Raw genomic sequence first — 21,228 nt, 5'->3', positions numbered from 1 at the left:
TCGGGACCAATCGCGGGCGGGTGATTCATCAAAGGTTAGTGAAAAACTCCAGCAGTGAAACTATTTTGACGATCGTAACCTTAAAGTTAGAAAGTGTTAAAAAAAAAAAAAATCCCCCCCCCCAGATAAAGTCCTGGAGAGATATTGGCCCGAGGACAAACTTATTGCCTAGCCCTTGTTTCGCCTTACAGTTTCCTGTTCTCAAGTACTCAAGCTGACAGGCTTGAGGCATGCAGTGTGGTCTTCTGCTGCCGTAGCCCCATCTGCCTCGATATGACGGTGCACACACACTCCCGTTCCCACGCACCTCATACATATTTGATATCTGCTGCTAAGTGATGACAAGAGACTGAGGTACTCTACCTTAAGCCTGATTCACAAGCGGATGCCACTCGCTGTGCGCTTGTATACTATACAGTACTAGAACGGCTATTTTTGGCGCGCTAGACCTCTACGGGTTATGAATTAGACATTACCTATATGTACATTGCACATACCTTATGCATATTTGATTTTGTTATTTTTTTATTTGGACATTTTCCTTTTGTGAAGATCGTCTATTTTGTAACTGCAAAAAAATAATAAACTGTTACTGTTTTACAGTATAATACGCGGTGTGTGACAATAAAGTTGAAGTTGTACTCACGGGGTAGGGCTGGACAACAGTCAACACGATGGACTCTTTGCAGCTCCTGGGGAGAGAAGACAACGATCGGTTATGTTCGGGCATCAACAGAAACATTACGTTTAAGTCCAAAGCCTCAGGGTCAAGTGGTCAGATGAGTGGGTCTGTCGTGAACATGTTTTCAAGCGTGCACTGATCCGGGAAAAGGTTGGAAACCACTGAGATATCTCTGGTATAACCCATTTAAGACCTGAGGCCGATTCTAATGACAGTTTTCTGAAAATGTTGCTGTATCAGTGGTGAATGTGATCAAACCTTTTCATGTCAAGGCCCCCCAAAATTGTATGTATTTGGCCGCGGACCCAAATCTCAAAATACAGTATATGTTGTGCCAGGGACCCCCAGAAGCAAAGATTTGAGTTAACAAAAAAAACAAACAAAAAAATAGCAGATCTACAAGCTCATAGTGCGGCACAATGTGACACGCTATATGAGCTTGTATATCTGCTATTTTTTAGTATAAAATGATGACACAGATGCTTTCCAGGTTAATACCAATGTTATTGACAGACATGGCCATCCTTAGAGCCCCATCAAAATGGGGCTACAAAACAAAAAAACAAGCAATCACAGCAGTTAAACCATAGCCTGGGTTCCAGCCTGAATCGCTGCGTTCCGTGAATCTGTTTTGCCACTTCGCTACTCAGTCTGGCCAGCAGGCAGTAGACTCGTATTTCATAACGCCACCTGTTACGTAGCCACGTTGTTGATGATACAGTACGTCATCAGCCGGCGCCACTCTGTCTATGCTTTTCTCACTCGAGACTCGAGAGTAAAACCTACGGCAAAAAGTAAACACTAATTTGATTCAGTAGTCCACTATGTCAGATTCAGTAGGACAAAAAAACAAACGGCTGTGTGGGGTGAGTTTAGTGAATGATACGTACGATGCAGGGCAACAGCAGTGCAGTGCAGTAGCTGATACAATGTCAAACTGGTATTTCTTTTCCAACCCGCACCACTTATCCAATCTCCTTATCTCTTATCCAATCAGAATCCACAGGTCGACCTCGGAGATAGGACCCTTTCCAGACTGAGTACCGAAGTGACAAAACAGCGATTCATGCTGGAACCCAAGCTAGTTAAAACAAGATAACAACAAGATAGCAACTTTATTAGTTTCGTTTCGGACAGAATGAGATGGGATGCCTGGGGCAGGCACAGCTAGCAACCATACACAGATGCACACTAGAAAACAAATAATACACACAGACAAACAAACAAACAAAAACACAAACATGCGGAAACATACCCATGCTGCTGTTGTGCACAAAAGTAATCATCTGGCACACAGTTAATGGGGACTGCGGAAATGTGCAGAGGCTGTTAAAAGTGATGTCACGCTGTTTATGGCTCATATGGCCTTTTAGAGGTGTGTGTCTTGGTTATCTGGCTATAACGTTTGAAATATAACCCTCAAGAATGGAATCATAATCATTTTGAGGCAGAAACGTGCTTTCAGTTAGCAGGTATAGGAGCTGCAGTTAATTTTTATATGCCGTTCCCGTGGTCACCAATCACTCTCTGGCAGACACTTTTGCGCATAACCCCAGCACACTGTGCCAAGAGCGCGTGTGCGTACATGGACGCACCTACCCACACGCTCACACCCTTATACAGTAGATCTATAACCGTGCATTTTAACAGCGGGCGACAGCCAGACGAATTTTCTGGAAGTGCATTATTTGTCTTTGGGACCCGGCAACTACCGGCGAACGGCAGCGATAGCAGGCGAACAGGCGATAGTCGAATAGTGGGCGGAGGAACATGAAAATAATTAATCTTTTGGACAACATCGTCCGATGCGATAGTGGGCGATTATGAAATTCAAGTGTCGCTCGCCGTTGTTCTCCCGCTGTCATTTTATGCTTTCAAGAGATACATTATTGTTAAACATCCGCATCACTTAATTTACGATAAGTCTACACAATTAGAGAATGTAGAAGAATTGTCACAAGGTTTGCGTGTATATCTCTCCTATGGTACCACATCAATAAACAGCATGGAATTGTGGACAAAATCTTATCCAACGACACAAAAAAACACCTGAGAGGCTATATGTCATCAAATGGTGGTCCGTGGCTCAAATACCCAATAAATAATGGACCTTGATATGAAGAAAGGTTGTAAATGACTGTAGTAGAGGTCTCAGTGTGTACCTGACCAGGTCGATGACCTTCTCCCTGGGAGCCGAGCTGACCGCCTCATCGTTGATCATTATGATCTCATCCCCCGGGATCAGCTTCCCCTCTGATGGACCACCTACACACACACACACAGACACACACGCACATGCACACGCACACGCACACACACGCACACGCACACGCCCACGCCCACACACGCACACGCCCACGCCCACGCACACACGCGCACGCGCACGCACACGCACACACACACATTAGAAAGGGTACATTAGCCACATTAGCCAGAGACAGTATATCAGTCCGCTGCTATGCTTAATGTGCTGAAATTTGCACTTCTATCTCCTCTGATTATAATCTGGAGATAGTTAGATGGTTATATGTATCTTTTTATGGGTCCGTATTGCACACACACACACACACACACACACACACACACACACACACACACACACACACACACACACACACACACACACACACACACACACACACACACACACTACACAGTCAATTCAATATTTGCTTCGTAAAGAACGGCATATAAGCAAGATAGATGGTAATTAAAGGCGGTGTTGACGTGTGCCCGTGGTCACAGCGGACACGCTAATTGTTTCAAAGAGGGCGATCCTTTAGCCAAAGATAACCTGTGTAAATGAGTCGATATGTGCACGTGAGCAGTGAAGGGACGTGGACTATACCTCACCACGCAGTGTGGCTGAACTGTGTGGCGTAGGTTTTATATTCCTGTGAGGACACCACCATGCAGTGTGGCTGAACTGTGTGGCGTAGGTTTTATATTCCTGTGAGGACATCACCATGCAGTGTGGCTGAACTGTGTGGCGTAGGTTTTATATTCCTGTGAGGACACCACCATGCAGTGTGGCTGAACTGTGTGGCGTAGGTTTTATATTCCTGTGAGGACATCACCATGCAGTGTGGCTGAACTGTGTGGCGTAGGTTTTATATTCCCGTGAGGACGAAATGTCTCACAGGAATTTTGCCATCAAGTTATTTTAGGTTGAAGTTGGGCTTGAGCTAAAGTTAGATAACTATAACTTATCCCTTCTGTATGTATTTTGATGAATGAAAATAGCCGATCTACAAGTTCGCGAGGTGCCACGAAGTGGCATCTTGTGAGCTTGTATAGAGGGTATGCGCATGCTTAAAGTGAATGGCACATCGAGTGGCAAATCGAGTGGCAAAGCAACATGCAAAGTGAGTTTAACATTGTTTAATGTTGTTTAATGCAATCAGATATGACTTTTCTGTGTGGATGTATGGGCTGTCAAGGCCAGAAAGTAGTTTTTTGCCACTCAGTAGGTGTTCCTGCATAACTTCCTGGTTTGATGATGATGTCACGCACATACCCTCTATATCGAAGGAGGTCAGAGAGGTTGCTGAGGGCCTTGTAGGTGGTGAGCAGTATTTTGTGATCTATTTCTTATGTTTGACTGGGAGCCAGTGAAGGTCGTGGCGGACTGTGGATGGGTTCTAGTGAGCAGGCGGGCAGCAGAGTTTTGCACATACTGTAGCTTCTTGATAACTTTGGAGGTGGCACCATAAAGGTGGCTATAGCAGTATAGTCCCCTATGGGGGAAACAATGTTTTTTAATTAATTTATTCTACAGATGTGCGTGCATATGTCCATGTGCACGTGTGTGTGTGTGTGTGTGTGTGTGTGTGTGTGTGTGTGTGTGTGTGTGTGTGTGTGTGATGCACTAACACGAATGTTAATCAACAGATTTCCGCTGTCATGGCCTGTGTGTGCAGTGGAAATCCCTGATGCATGTAATGCACTCTGAGTCTGCAGGAATCTATGGCATTGTCTTTCATGTATATATAATACAGTATGTGTGCCAGGAGCCCACGGTACTTAACCCATTTTGGGCGGGAACCCCTTTTGGTGTTTTAAACATTATGTTTAGCTATTGAAAAATAGCAGATCTACAAGCTCATAGCGCGCCACCGAGTGGCGCGCTACGAGCTTGTAGGTCTGCAATTTTTAAAAAATTGTGAAAATATTTATTTCAGAAAACTGGATTTTAGAACATTTAGAAGATTTTTTTTAAATTTTGAGGTCAGGCTTAAATGGGTTAATAGAATATTCATTAATTTAACTGTCTGCTTGTAATGCAACACTGATTGATCACTGAGACGCCTAATCACTCACTCACTCTCTCTCTCTCTCTCTCTCTCTCTCTCTCTCTCTCTCTCTCTCTCTCTCTCTCTCTCTCTCTCTCTCTAAGTGGCCCTTGGCAGTGTTGGCATGTCTACTTATTATAAGCAACTTTGGGCTTGTTTTTTCAGTAAAGTTGCTTGTAAATATTAGTATTTGCGGCTTACATTTTTGGTTGTGCTTGTCTTAAAAGTGTATAAGTGCTTATAATTATATTTATTTCCTAAATGTTTTTAATTATTGTTTAGGCAACGATGAGTGCATTTGTCCGTAGCGCAGACCACTCAATATTTCACAGATTGTTTTCGATAAAAGCAGAACCAAAAGCACATCTACAACGAGTCGCATCGCAACACTGTGCTATATTTTGTGTGTTGTATGCGCGCACACCCACGCACACGGCCACACGCACATGTGCACAGGCACACACACGGAATCCCAACCTACCTGGCGTGACGGAGCGGACCACCACAGGCTTCTCGCTGCCGGCCACGAAGCCGAACCCGAGCACGGGGTCCCGTCTCATCTCCAGTGTGCGGGGGGGTGGCGGGGGGGCCCCGTCCTGGTGCACCTCCTCGAGGGAGCTGCTCTGAGACACCTGGCTGTATAGTGGGAAGGAACACAGTAGTGGCATTGGTTGGAAAAAAGTACTCAATTATTTTAATAAAGTAAAAGTATGCAGAAATATACTCTGTTACGAATAAAAGTTCATAATTCAAAATGTACTTTTACAGAATGTGCCTCAAGATATACTTAAAGTACTCATTGTGCACAAAAATAAACTTTTGAAAAAGGCTGATCGCATCGCAACGCATTGTGAGCCTGTAGAACAGCTATTTTCAAATAGTCAAAATATATATAGTGCTCCTAGTGTTCCTTTCCCCTCCATCAGGCGCCCCGGCTGGCCAGGGGGAAGCAGTTTAGAGACCAGGATTACTGCATGTTTTTGTGAGGGTACTACAATACTACATACACTAGGGGACACAGGGAGAACATGCAAACTCCACAGAGAAAGGCCCTTTCGCCAACCCCTAATTGGCACTGATGACGCACTGGAGAGAACACGCTGTGGGCATTGCTACTAGTCCCACTGGGGACTCCCGCATCCCCAGTAGGAAGTGAACCAAGGACCTTCTTTCTAGCTGTGAGACATGTTGTCAAGGACCGCAGAATTGAAATGTACTGTATTTGGTCGCGGACCTCTCATCTGAAAAGATTTGTGCCATGGACCCCCAGAAGTTACGGGCTGTGAGCTTGCAGATATAATATTTTTGAATAGCCAATATATAAATGAATAATGTGGTTATGCAATGATTGACTTTACTGCCCTATATTTCAAATATTGCGAAGACTTGGCAAGACTTAAGATAAAATATTATGTCCTGCCCTAAAAAAGTAACGTTCCCACATTGAAAGGATGCTGTGTGTGTGTATGTGCGCGCGTGCATGTGCGTGTGTGTATGTGTGTATGTGTGTGTGTGTGTGTGTGTGTGTGTGTGTGCGTGCTAGATTTTCACTATTTTGGAAAATCTTTCAAAACTTCAGAATTTAACTTGACAAAAAAATGTATGGTACGTCGTAACTGATAAAAAAGACTGCAAAGTCTTTCTTCTATACGGTTCTATTGGACCAATTGTGCATTTTATTGTCTAATAAAATGATAAATCATTCAAAAACAGGGGAGGGTGACAGTGATTTACAGAGAGAGACAGATAGAACACTCACATTTGGAGACGAAGTCCAGGGACCTCATTAGAATGAAGTGCCCTCTTTGACTTTATCCTCAATTCACTAATATTGGTTTAAAGAAACATGACACAAATGCAAATGGAAGATACGTTTTCCTTGGCTGCTTGTGCCTTGAATCACAATAGAGATTATCTTGGGATTTTGATATTATCACAGGAAATGTAATCTTAAGCACATAATAAAAGCGAAAATAAGCCAATCTGCAAGCTCACGAGCACACACCAGCTCAGTGGCCTTGTGGTTAGATCAGGGGTTCTCAACCCGTGGGTTGCGACAAATTATTTTGGGGGGTCCCCAAATTATTAAAAACAAACTAAAAAAATGCAACTAAATGGCTGGAAAAGAGTTTACATAATACATGCATAAACTTTCCTTAATGATTATATCTGGTTTCATATTTTCTCTATATTAAGGTTATTTTTGCAGTCAGTTTGTATTGGGGGTGGGGAGGGGGGGTGGGGCGGGAGACATGGCCAAAGCATTTCCGGGGGTCCCCAGCCAAAACATTGAGAACCCCTGGGTTAGAGTGTCCACCATGCTTCTGGGAGGTTGTGCCCTGCTTGAGTCATTATACCAAACACTACAAACATTGTACCCGATGCCTCCCTCCATCAAGGAATGGGAGTAAGTCCCTTCGACATACTGTACTATAGTGCCATATCCAAGGAGTGTATACGTTTGTACATGAACCTGCCTACAGAAAAAGCAGATAGGCTCAGTATGGGCCATGTAGCTCAGTGGCCTTGTGGTTAGATCAGGGGTTCTCAACCCGTGGGTCGCGATCGTGGGTCGCTTCCCAAATTATGCTACTTGCTCAAGTACACAACTACATCGTGACAAGTCATGGTCCTGTGCAAATATCATTGAAGCAGCTGTACAGTACACAACATTTACTGATATCGTTGTCAAATGCAAATTATTAAGTCACAGGGCTGATGTTAGAAGACCCAAAACTATACTGTTGTGTCTGAACAGATAAATATGCTCTCTCTCTCTCTCTCTCTCTCTCCCTTTTTTATGCATTTCTCTCCGTATATCTCTCTCTCTCTCTCTCTCTCTCTCTCTCACGCACGCACGCACGCACGCACGCACGCACGCACGCACGCACGCACGCACGCACGCACGCACGCACGCACGCACGCACGCACGCACGCACGCACGCACGCACGTCGATTTGCCATCGACAATGAAAGGAGAAATTAGGTCAAAAGTCTGCCAAATATGACGTAACTTTCTGGCAGCATTCTGATTGGCCAGTATGAGATGATGCATGATGATGTACGATGATATGAGCGCCCCTCACTTCACACGGGTGTGATTTTTAAGGGGCGCTAGCTTCTTCTATAAACAGCTTTTGTCCCAACACAGTAGAGATTGGGTTTCCACACTTTTTGTAATTCAAGGCTCCCCAGTTTAACTATATTCTCCTGTTTAAAACGTCTTTTGCCACTTATTGTTTTCCAAAGCCCACACTGCCAAAAATGTCTTTGGACACCTGTTGTGTGTATTTCGAGTGGTGCTACTGTAGCTGCTCCAACATTTGACCATGTGTGTTTGGGTGTCTATATCCAGCATGGTTACTGTGGTTACCGTGTCTATTAGTCTATTTCAGTCTCGATGAATCTTGATCGAATGATTGTCATTATTCCTCTAGTTCGTATACAGACCTCAATTAAATTAACTCATCAAAGGCACCGCTCACTTCACACTGGGTGTCATTTTTGAAGGGCGCTAGCCCCTCCTATATTCAGCTATAGTGTAGATTCTTGTCCTAACACAAACATTAAATGCCATTGACAATGCATGGATCATTTACGTCATATGTAGACGAGCAAATCGGCTATTTTGTCCAAACACAAACATGAAATGCCATTGACAATGAATGGAGAATTTATGTGTCTGAGCAAATCGACATGTTACGTCATGATGATGTACAGTACGATGATAAGAGTGCCCCTCCCTTCACACAGGTGTGATCACCCGGTGCCAATAAGCCGAAGCTGTAATCCTGGGCGCTACTCTCCCTCTGCCAACCTGGGGAGAGAGACCCCATAACTCTGAGCGTGGACAAATGGACCGGGTTGGACCCGTTTGAGACCCACTGTTCTCGAAAAGCATAAACTGAGTACCACAGACGAATAACAGTCTAAGTCCACATATTGATCCATAATATATAAATGATAGATAAGGGTTCAGGACAACGAGGCCTTTTCGTGGAGGGGTCAGTCTGAAATTTGGACTTAGACTGTTTTTCGTCTGTGGTACTTACTGACACAGACATTTCACTTCCCCCCAAGAAATACAATTTCTTGGGGGATATATAATAATTGAATATTGGCAGAATTGGATTTGTTTGTGTGGTAAAAGTGTGATCGAGACCTGCTTAGAGGGACTGAAGTCATTACATCACTCAAAACCTTTTTTTTAAAGTGTTCTTAACAGCGAGACAAAGAAGGCAAGAGTTCTTTTCAGGCCAAGTTATTTTAGTCCGAGGCTGGTTCTGTGTCTGTCTATTCAGTGTTTGCTTCAGTGGTGTGTGAAACGAACCGCACCAAGACTAATATCACCCTCTGCCATTCTATTCGTACATGCTAAGAATACAAACAGTACCTGCTTTCAGAATGCTTCTTCAGAACACAGTCTTGATATTCGATCGAATTCCAAGCCCAAATTGTGTTTTGTGATAAATGGATGCTGACCTTTGTGGTCAGCATCTAGACTTAGTATATAGAATTGGCTGGCAAACAATTTAAGTGTTCAAAACAAACATTAAGGGCCCTATCTTGCCCTTACCCCTAATCCCTAAACTTATTTGCCTTTTTTTTTGAAAAACATTTTAAAATAGTTCAACTAGCCGATCCACATCGACACGTTGTTAGCTTGTAGATTGGCTATTTGAACTATTTTAAAAAGGTTTTTCAAAATAGTAAAAAATGGCAAATACGTACGTTTAGGGGTAAGGGGTGGTGCAATTATAGCCCTAAAAGTCCATCGACTTGGCTGCCATATGACGTCATTTCCAGGCGTGTGATTACTTCTTCCACCAGTGGTCACTGTCAGGAGGGCATGTCATGAGATCTGATGATACCATGGTGGATTATGTGACCTGTGTTCCCAGATATCCCACCCAGCAGTTAAAGGCTACCCCTGCCCTGCTTGTGATCATAATTACTTCTAGGGCTTAACCCATTTTGGGCGGGAACCCCTTTTGGTGTTAGCATTATGTTATGCTTTAGCTATTGAAAAATAGCAGATCTACAAGCTCGTAGCGCGCCACCGAGTGGCGCGCTACGAGCTTGTAGGTCTGCTATTTTTTGAAAAATCGAAGAACGACTGACATAGAAACATAGCTTTTTCAGAAAACTGTCAGGATGTAGAAGACATTTTTAGAATCTGATCTCAGGCCTGAATGGGTTAAAGACGTTGGGAGAAGAAACATACGTTGTTCACACTTTTAGAGCATATAGGGCAGTATTATGCGTGTCTTAAGTACCAGGTCGTATTACTTAACTTAAGACCTGGAGGCGTGATCAATGCCATTTGGCTATTCTGAGTGGCCAAACAGCATTGACCACGCCTCCAGGTCTTAAGTTAAGTCATAAGACCTGGTACTTAAGACACGCATAATACTGCCCTATAGGTCCTAAGGTCATAATGAGGACATATCCATCAGTAGATGCCAAAATATTTTTGTCTTTTTTGAGGGGCACTAGCCCCTCCCATATCCAGCTTTTGGTGTGTGTGCACAAACTTTGTCTTTATACACAATCATTACATTCCTATTGACAATGAATGGACAATTTTACGTCATAGTCTCTGAGCAAGGAGACAGTGTTCATTTACATCATGATGATGATAAGAGCGCCCCTCACTTCACACAGATGTGATTTTAATATCAAAAGTCCTTAAGATCTTTGAGGGGCGCTAGCCCCTCCAATATTCAGCTATAGTGTAGATTTTTGTCCTAACACAAACATTAAATGCCATTGACAATGAATGGAGAATTTACGTCATACTACTATATTATACTATAGTGATGACAGATAGAAAAGTATGAATGTTAATTCATCTTGATTTCATTCACCTTTTGATTCTCATAGCTCACGTTCCTCCACTCGCACCTCATTTTAATTGGTGAGACACAATTGGACTGCTATAGGGAACGGTCCTGTTCCCTAGCAGCTGATTTTGTCAACGAAAACCCCACTCCTGGGCCCTGTCCCCGAACTAAACTTTGCCAAAACTTTGGCAATGAAGCCATTTCATGACGTCTATATTATTCATTATACTCTCTCTACAGTCACAGACTGTTGCCTCCCACGTTTTTCAAATGCGTCCGGTCCGTCATACAGCCTGTGCAGTCAGTGTGCAAAGGCAGTGCTGAAAACCATCTCCTGAAAGCCTTTCTTGGCTTTCGGCAGGTTTAGTTACAGATTCTGAGTAGTTGTCTGGCTATATGCGAGGCTACATGTAACCCTTTCATGTACATGTCACCAAAAGTGCACATACTGTATTCGGTATACAGACCATAAAAACAGCCCTGTCTGTCTACCAAAACAAACAGTGAGAACACCACAACACAGGGAGAGAGAGCTGTAAATACATGGAGGACTCATATTGGAACGGATCAGAATGGATCGCAACAGAACAGAAGTTGAACAGAATCCATTGTTTCATTTTAAACCAACTTTTCCTCACTTTGCACACTCTTCCCTCTTCTGCCTCCCCCTCCCCCCCCAGCCCCCCCCTCTCCCCCCTTTCCTTGTTCCATTACACACTCCCTCTATCTTCCTGTGTTTCTATTACTCATCTTCCTCTCTCACTGTGTTCAACGCGTTCTCTTCCTCTTCCTCTGGCTTGTGAGGCAGCGGTGGCCGAACGGTTTGCGGAGCGGTCTTGATACCGGAAGGTCGCCAGTTCGTATCCCCGGACCGGCACGTTAAAATTACCACCGCTGAAGTGCCCTTGAGCAAGGCATTGAACCTCAACCATGAAATGTTCTATGAGCAGGGTCTGGCTGTAAACAAGTCTCGAGCTTAGTCCATTCACCCTGGGTAAACAAAGAACTTTGCTTTGCTTTGTTTAAATGCATTCTTGGCAGTGCTCCCTCGTCTCTCTGTAAATGTATGTTAAAGCAGCTAACTCCACCATGCACCTCTCCCAGGTAAATGTGTTAAAGCAGCTAACTCCACCATGCACCTCTCCCAGGTAAATGTCTGTTAAAGCAGCTAGCTCCACCATGCACCTCTCCCAGGTAAATGTGTTAAAGCAGCTAACTCCACCATGCACCTCTCCCAGGTAAATGTGTTAAAGCAGCTAACTCCACCATGCACCTCTCCCAGGTAAATGGGTTAAAGCAGCTAACTCCACCATGCACCTCTCCCAGGTAAATGCCAATATATAAAGTCACAATAACATAACTTCGATGGGGCAGTAGTGCAGTGGAGTTAAAAAAAATATAAGCTTTTCTTCATTTCCTTTTACTAATATCATAGACTGAAGTACGAAAAGCGGGTTTTGTTTGGAATTGCAACAGCAGAACTCAATAATATATCAGTATTCGGATATTAACCTGTTGGCCACATTAAACTAAAACTTGCATGGGCCGATGTATGATCTGAACCATCATCAAGAGTGTATTAGATAACGGTTTTGGACATACAAGGTTTCCAAGCGACAGTGACAACATATCACCCCTGACCACTTGTACTAGGTACATATACTAAGCACCATGCGAGCTAGTAGCTATCTAACTATAGGCCTATAGCTTGTGGCCTCTGCCATGTTAGCTTTAATCTGGCGAGACGTTAAAGAACATTACATCGACCCCGGGATGCGACCTCATCAACAGGCCGATTAGGATCCAGTACAATCTCTGCCCCATCGCCCCACCTCCCCACCCCCCCCCCCCCCCCCCCCCTCTCTCTCTCTCTCTCTCTCCATCCTCCCATCGTATACTGTAGCAATGCACATATACAATGTTGCCAGATTTGGTTAGAGAAATAAGCAACCAGGTCTAGGAATACAAGCCCAAAAGAAGCGATTACGCCACACTTTAAACCCATATATATATATATATATATATGCTATATACTGTATTGCATAACACGAACACATCCATTTGAAAATAGCTGATCTAATAGAGCTTGTAGATCTGCTATTTTCAACAAATCTTAATTTAAAATGTGGAGTATGAAACATTCTAACAACACAAATCTGGTATGTGGCTCCCTGGTGTACAAAACATTTCCAGATGGGGGTTAGTGACAAATACATAATGGCCTCCAATCTGTACATGACCTGACAATATTTGACAACCACTGGTTTAAATAATACATACAAAATGGAAGCAAGCCCAAAATAAGCAACTCGGAACTACCAATATTTACAACCAACTTTACAGAAATAAATGAAGCCCAAAGTCACTTATAACAAGTGGACATGGCAACACTGATCTCAGAGTAAATCTGTTCTTAATGAAGCATGTTCCAATCTGGGACGCGCGAGACGGCGGTGGGGATCACTCACGTTTAATCCCTCATGGAGGGCCGACCCAGCGTCAGGGGGGCTACTGGGTCAGGATGATATTGAATCCATAAGGTCAGCAGAGCCGGCGCGGTTAAAAAGTGGAGGGCGAGAGATCGGCGTGCTCTGTGATTAATTCACCAGTTCTGTGGTTTCCCCGTTCCCTCTGGCTGTCATCTTACTCTACGACTAGACAGGCCTCCTTCTAGACAGGCCTCCTTCTAGACAGGCCTCCTTAGACAGGGTGTCTTACTGGTTATTATTATTATTATTATTTTATTCTTGGATTTTAATTTAGTCTTCTTCCATGGAGCAATGTGTAGCTGTCCATGCTGCTGAAACAGTGACTGGACCTGTTCTGAACTGTCCATGGTGCTGACGCAGTGAATAGAGCTGTCCTGTACTGAACTGTCCATGGTGCTGAGCAGTGAATAGAGCTGTACTGAACTGTCCATGGTCCTGAGCAGTGAATAGAGCTGTCCTGTACTGAACTGTCCATGGTGCTGAGCAGTGAATAGAGCTGTACTGAACTGTCCATGGTCCTGAACAGTGAATAGAGCTGTACTGAACTGTCCATGGTGCTGAACAGTGAATAGAGCTGTACTGTATTGAACTGTCCATAGTGCTGACACAGTGAATAGAGCTGTACTGAACTGTCCATGGGGCTGAGCAGTGAATGGACCTGCAGCGATCTGTCCATGGTTCTGAAGTAGTGAATGAACATTGTACTAAATTGTTCATCGTGCTAAAGTTAACGCATATGGATGCGACGCACGCACGCACGCACGCACGCACGCTCTCACGCACGCACGCACACATCCACTCTCCTTAGAAATCCAATTGTGACACTATCTGGATAGCAGTGTCACCTCAACTTAAGCCATGAGCCTTTCTTCAGCCACCTCTCATTTGTAACAGGTTAGACTAGAGCGTGATCCGAGTTGTTCTATGATCTGTGTTCTCTCAGAGGAGTGTTCTCTCAGCGAGCAGGAGCCAGCGAGAGAGGAGAGATGACAGTAAAACAATACTGTAGATATTCACCATGACTAATTTCATTCAGCTCAATTCCGTTTATCCCATTTAGGACTGAGGCCGATTCTGGAAAAAATGTCTTCTGAATCAAGTGTGCATATGCAGGGCGTTTGGAATGGGGTGGTGTGTTCTGCCGCTAGAATGACAAATTCTACACCTCTCTTCCTTCCTTCCTTCCTTCCTTCCCAAAAGCTGTACAGTAGCAACACAACTGAAACCACTGCGTTTGATGATAGCTTCCGGTTGAGTTAACAGGGGCAGGGTCAGGTATAGGCCAGACTTCCGGTTGAGGAAACAGGGGCAGGGTCAGGTATAGGCCAGAAAAAAAAATCAGACTAGTCTGAAGTGAGTGGTGCAACAGCGCCCCCTGTTGGTACTCTAAACATAGGGACGGACAGACATAGGGATGGACATAGGGACATTGCTGTTCCTTGGAGTGGTTGCACCACTCAAAAACACTGCCCACAAAGGCATTATTACCACAGCGCTGCATTAGAACCACACAGCAACAAGCTGTATAATCTGGACGCCCCGAGGCAAACAGACTCAGCACTTTCCAGGTACATGAGAGTCTCATCTGATTGTTGTCAAGGAGAGGAATGGGTGTGAGTGGAAGGAGTGAAACGCAGTAGTAAAAATAGGAGAGGAGAGACAGAGAGGGAGATCAGTATTCAGTACCGTAGGAGTATTATGTATCTGGAGTTCAGTGAGCAGACAACAGAGAGAGAGTGTGTGTGTGTGTGTGTGTGTGTGTGTGTGTGTGTGTGTGTGTGTGTGTGTGTGTGTGTGTGTGTGTGTGTGTGTGTGTGTGTGTGTGTGTGTCTGTGTGTGTGTGTGTTTGTGTGTGTGTCACATGGGATTATCAGACACATCAAAACAAACAAAAACAAACGTAAACATTCCGGTGTATATCCAGCCAGCAAGTCATAATACAACCTGATTTTGAACAAGGCACATAGCTACGGAACATAGATTCATAGCCTGCCGCAGCCAGTGTGATTTCTGGTCTAGAGGTGCTTGTGCCGGCGAAAACAGCCGGTGGATTCAGACTGGAATTTGTATATTAGTTTTCTTTCTGCAATCATATACTGTACTATAACCTCCGGGGGGGTGACTCTGTGTGTGTGCGTGTGTGTGTGTGTGCGTGTGCGTGTGTGTGTGCGCGTGCGTGGTCTTACTTGCTGAGGTACTCGCGTCCCTCTCCAGAGGACATGTTCATGCTGTCCCAGCAGTAGGGTGGTCCCTGCAGGCCTGCCCAGGAGCCCCCCGGGCCAGGGGGCGGCCAGCCCGATGTTCTGTTCTTATGGCTGTAACGCAAAACACACAGCCAGTTAGACACTTCATCCGTCATGTGAGATAATAGTGGATTTCAAAACGTTTTAAAGTCAAGGACCCCCAAATTGTATTTGGCCACGGACCCCACATCTGAAAATGTTTTGTGCCACCCAGGGACCCCCAGAAGAGAAGATTTGTGTTTAAAAAACGTTAAAAAAATGCTAAAGTTTTGCATGTGAGATTGTGTATCTGCTTTCAATAGCCAACATATAAATGGATAAATGGAATGATTGTCACGCTATATTAACATGTTTTGCTGGGGATCTTTGCTGAAAACAGTGTATCTTTAAGTTCACAAGGTGTCACGTTGCGCTGCATTGTGAGGCTGCAAATCTATCTAGCTATCTTTGTGGTTAAAACATGGTGTAGCATTTGCAGGGAATGACTGGGGGGGGGGGGGGGGGGGGGGGGGAGCGAGCATAGGCTGGACATCCACAGTCGCACAAAACGATTACAGTGCAGAGCACGGTGTCGGGTCGTTTTCAAGGACTGGCAAATGTCACCAAAAAGGAGTGCTCTTCCTCTCTCTCTCTCTGAGCCGTGACATTCTGGTGATACATTCACATCCCGTGCCGAGGCCTTTCCAAAGATCGCGGCACGTGAGAACGTGTCACATTTGGTCGCAGTTCGGGCCCTCAATTAGCACGACTTCTTCACCCCCGGCACGTTGCGGCCCGGCTCGCGGCAGACAGCCAGCGCTTGACGCAATCGACCGCGGTTGAATAACATCTCGGCGCGATGGCCGCAGACAGGCAATCAATGGCTTACTCTGCAAAATTACGATGCAGGGCCACGGGGACGAGGAGGGGAGGGGCCACGGGGGAGGGGCCACGGGGACGAGGCGGCCAGGGGGGGGGGGCACGGGGACGAGGCGGCCAGGAGGGGGGGGGGGGGGGGGGGGGGGGTTTGGGGGGGGCGGCCAGAAGGGGGGGGGGCGGACGATATGACAGCTGATTTGCTTACTGCAGATTACGCTAACAATGTCATTGAGGAGTCCAGGGAGGCGCTATACGTATAGCGCAGAGGGCACGGGATGGGGGAGGGGAGACGGCCGGGGTAATAAAGACCTGACTGAGAGAGAAGAGGGGTTGTTGCAGAGAAAGACATTGAGAGGGTGTGTGTGTGTGTGTGTGTGACTGTGTGTGTGTGTGTGTGTGTGACTGTGTGTGTGTGTGTGTGTGTCTGTGTGTGTGTGTGTCTGTGTGTGTGTGTGTGTGTGTGTGTGACTGTGTGTGTGTGTCTGTGTGTGTGTGTGTGTGTGTGTGTGTGTGTGTGTGTGTGTGTGTGTGTGTGTGTGTGCGCGTGCGCGTGCATGCGTGCGTGTGTGCGTGTGTGTAGGAGAGAGAGAGAGAGAGAGAGAGAGAGAGAGAGGTGGAGAGAGAGAGAGGTGGAGAGAGTGAGAGACGTGGGACAAGCCAGACAGAAATCTGCTAATGCAAATGTCGCTTTAAATCATGGTGTCTGGTTAGGGAGGACATTATGCGAAAAGGCCCCCCTTCCCTAGATGATGAGAATTGACAGCCCAGTGTAACTGTAGCATTACCAAGCAGAGATTTGCATATCTATAAGTCAGGGCCGTTGACTCTTGACCTGTGTAAAGCACAGAGGCCAGGCTAATTAAAACAACCACTTCCAGGGCCGATGACTCGGCCTCAGTTGACATCACACTGAATTACATCAGCGGTAACTTTGCTGTCGGGCCGAAACCTCTTATCTACATAACTTTTTGTGTTTTTTTTTGGTCATAAATTAAAGCCCTATACTTGACCCTTCTACAGCGTCACACAAAAGCACCAAAAGTAGCAGATCTTCAAGCTCAAAAAGTGTCGAGAAGTAGCAGTTTGAGCATATGAGGTTTCTCACCCGAGAGATGGTATCAATAGCTAGATCTGTGATACTCCGGGCACTATTAAGAACGTCTTATTTCCATGTCTTAGGCGGTAATTAAGTTATATCGCCACCATCTTATGTGCAATCGCTATTTTGCAAGTCACAATGAAGGCAAACACTCACCAGCATATGTAACGCATGGGGTAGTGTTCTGTATGTTAATGAATTTCGGCTATATTGACTTTAATTAAAAGTTTTAAAATAATCTATGATCACTTGTTGCACTGAAATAGAAGGGGGATATGCTTTAATGATAGGCAACTGAGAATGTGTATTTGTTGGTTTGTAGGAGATATCACAGCCGTCACATAATTAGACTACCATGCCTGCACTTGGACATCTTTACTTTCTATGTGAGGTTTCTATTGAGGGTCATTTTACCACATAGCGCCTTGACACAGTGCACAAATCACCACACGCATACAGTAATAGTAAAATGGCATTGGTCACGCCTCCACGTCTTCAGTTAAGTAATAAGACCTGCATGGCTGTAATTCAGACGTGCTTAATAGGGCCCTCCAACTCTGATCCTACAAAAACCCAGATTGCTCCTGGGTTTCATTCTGGATCTGGTTCATACATGGATATATATATATATATATATATATATATATATATATATGGATATATATATGGATATATATATATGATGAATTACATTCTCACAAAGCCAGCACCAAGAGATAAGACCTATAATCTAAAGAAAATGCATAGGAGATAGTATCACTTTCATTTACAGCTGCAATATGTTTTCAATGTAAGTATGAAGAAAAATGATCTTGAAATGCATACTAGATAAGGACGTCGTCCCCATAACAATCCAGACGCTTCACTCCCATATTGCGTTGGTGATGGGTTGCATGCATCAGTCCATCATCTCAATGTCCAAAGGATAAAAACAACGACTTATTTGTCCTCTCGAACATCCATTTAGACCTGAGGCCGATTCTAAAAACACATTCTAAAACCTAACATATTAACCGATTAACCTAACAAATTATTATTTCAAAAACAAAAAACAGCAACAACTAATGAGACCCAGAGGCAGCATCCGGATTGAAAGGTAACAACGTATAGGTTGGAACAGGTCTAAATGGGAAAAGACGTCCCTTTAACGTCCATATTGACTTCTTCGCGGTGATAAGTCACCAAAGGATGGCCCTCTGAGACAGTGGATCTGGCCCGTCGGCCGTGTAAAAAGTAATATTCACTTTCCACAGAGACGCATGAGATCATCGGTGTGCGCTGAGTAGTTCTCACGTCGACCCATACTGTAAGATTGATCACACATGGAATGAAACATCAGTGATGAAAAAATATTGCACGGATCAGTCCAGGTGGTCCAAAAGGATGAGATCAGACCAAAATGATATGCTTGAAGACTCCTACATGCATAAGGTCCCTCCGTTAATGACTCCTAGAAGTTATATGCTTGAAGACTCCTACATGCATAAGGTCCCTCCGTTAATGACTCCTAGAAGTTATATGCTTGAAGACTCCTACATGCATAAGGTCCCTCTGTTAATGACTCCGAGAAGTTATATGCTTGAAGACTCCTACATGCATAAGGTCCCTCTGTTAATGACTCCTAGAAGTTATATGCTTGAAGACTCCTACATGCATAAGGTCCCTCTGTTAATGACTCCTAGAAGTTATATGCTTGAAGACTCCTACATGCATAAGGTCCCTCTGTTAATGACTCCTAGAAGTTATATGCTTGAAGACTCCTACATGCATAAGGTCCCTCTGTTAATGACTCCTAGAAGTTATATGCTTGACGACTCCTACATGCATAAGGTCCCTCTGTTAATGACTCCTAGAAGTTATATGCTTGAAGACTCCTACATGCATAAGGTCCCTCTGTTAATGACTCCTAGAAGTTATCTGCTTGAAGACTCCTACATGCATAAGGTCCCTCTGTTAATGACTCCTACATGCATAAGGTCCCTCCGTTAATGACTCCTAGAAGTTATATGCTTGAAGACTCCTACATGCATAAGGTCCCTCCGTTAATGACTCCTAGAAGTTATCCAGATTCTTTGGAGACATGTGCTGCATGTCATTAGCATGGGCAATCAGTTAGGGAAAGCCGTATTCCCCAAGAAAAAAAAAGTTGAACAAAACATTAATATCGTGTCTGTCGGGTGCATGGGAACCATGTCCGAAACTGTTAATTTCCAGGAATCAAATTCGAAAGCATCAAAAGTAGCAGATCAACAAGTGTGTGGATCTGCTAGTTTTGATGCGGTTGTGTGACGCTGTAGGATGATCCGATCGCATATATTTGCGAAAAGAACACACAAAGTTAGAATATATGGAGATAAGAGGTTTCTGCCCGACAGCAATGATATCCTGTTTTGTATTTTATCAAAAAAAGTATCCCAAGTAAAGTAACAGCAACTTCCTTTGCAAACCTCCAGGCAAAACGACAGCATCTGTACTCCACCCGAACCGTTTGGATACAGAGGTACTGGGATGGATGTGGTGGTATCTTAGCAGCGGTGGGGGATCGAGGCCATTCAATCAGTGGGGAATCAAATCAGTCTCCTTATTCTGGAAGAAAAGAAACGCCCCAAAGAACAGCTCCGTTTTCAACAGCGCGCTCTCTGCCGACTTCCACCCATCTGGACACTGAGCAGCCGGTGCCACTGTCATCATCATGACACTTCAGTCATCCTGGGGGCGGAAGGAGGGGGTGGGGGGGAAGAAATGGTTCCCCCTTTTGCATCCTCCAAAATAGAACCGAGAGACGCTTAGTCACAATAAATGTCACAGGATTCTTCTGCTTGCCATGGTATTAATGGCCACCCCCATCCGTCCATCGTGGAGTGCGTTTGCTGTGGTGTGGCGTGGTGTGGTGTGGCGTGGCGCGCAAGCCGAGGCAGATGTTCATCTGTGTTTTTGTCACTGTTGCCACCGTGAGAGATAGAGAGCGGCTTTTGGTCTGAGCGCGAACTAAACCAGCGTGCACACACGGCCTCGCCTCCTTCATCCTATAATCCCCCCCTGACCCCTGTGTGCATGTGTGAGAGTAACAGAGGAGAGAGAGAGAAAGTGAGTATTGTGTATGAAAAAGAATGAGAGAATGAGACTTGACTGGGTTTGTTCATGCGAGTGTGTATGCGTGAGAGAGAGAACCCTAAGTGTATGTGCGCATGCGCACATGCATCTGTGCGTGTGTGTGTGTTTGGTAAGAGGATTTTCAGAGAGACTTGTTACCAGTCTTAGGCACCAGTTCTTGTTTCAGAGCTCAAGTCTCACCGCTGGAGAGAGGAGCTAAAAACCTGTAAACAAAAGTGACATTTGCCACTCGCTCCAACAACTCCAAAACAACCACCGGTTACTCTGGACTTGAGGGCACTTACGTTGAAAAGGCCACCGCAACACAATTAATTCATTCATAAAAATCAATTCAACCTCGTCTGAGTCGTCTCATATTTGCCTCAGCGGATCAATTTGCCCCCCTATAGTCATTTACAGGCTCAGAATGTTTTAAAGGTATATTCAGTGATTTCACTTCATTCAAATACCACTTATTTTTTCTTTTTTTTTTTGGATAATCCTCCCTACTATAGAGTGTGCTGACCATATAAGGAGTTCCTCCCTGTCCCAGTGAGCCCCTGGGGTAAAAAAAACCCTAGTTTCAGTTTTGGTGGCGGGTGGCAAAGCCTTCATCCAATCAGGATGAG

At 44.7% G+C, this 21,228-nt stretch overlaps 1 protein-coding gene across 1 annotated transcript in view; it reads right to left on the bottom strand.

The window, feature by feature from the left end:
- The window catches only part of LOC306917214 (uncharacterized protein), a 184,398-nt gene that overhangs the window by 27,355 nt on the left and 135,815 nt on the right, over window positions 1-21,228 (bottom strand). Inside the window, exons 15-18 of the mRNA XM_079495346.1 lie at window positions 15,493-15,621; window positions 5,456-5,610; window positions 2,845-2,947; window positions 647-692 (exon numbers count right to left, since the gene is read on the bottom strand). Of these exons, the coding sequence (XP_079351472.1) occupies window positions 647-692; window positions 2,845-2,947; window positions 5,456-5,610; window positions 15,493-15,621 (433 nt within the window). The remainder of the gene's footprint in view (window positions 1-646; window positions 693-2,844; window positions 2,948-5,455; window positions 5,611-15,492; window positions 15,622-21,228) is intronic.

The sequence above is a fragment of the Electrona antarctica genome, assembly GCF_951216825.1.
Source record: "Electrona antarctica genome assembly, chromosome: 24".
Classification (NCBI taxonomy): domain Eukaryota; kingdom Metazoa; phylum Chordata; class Actinopteri; order Myctophiformes; family Myctophidae; genus Electrona; species Electrona antarctica.
The sequence above is the reverse complement of the archived record's forward strand: the minus strand, read 5'-3'. Positions and strand labels throughout refer to the sequence as shown.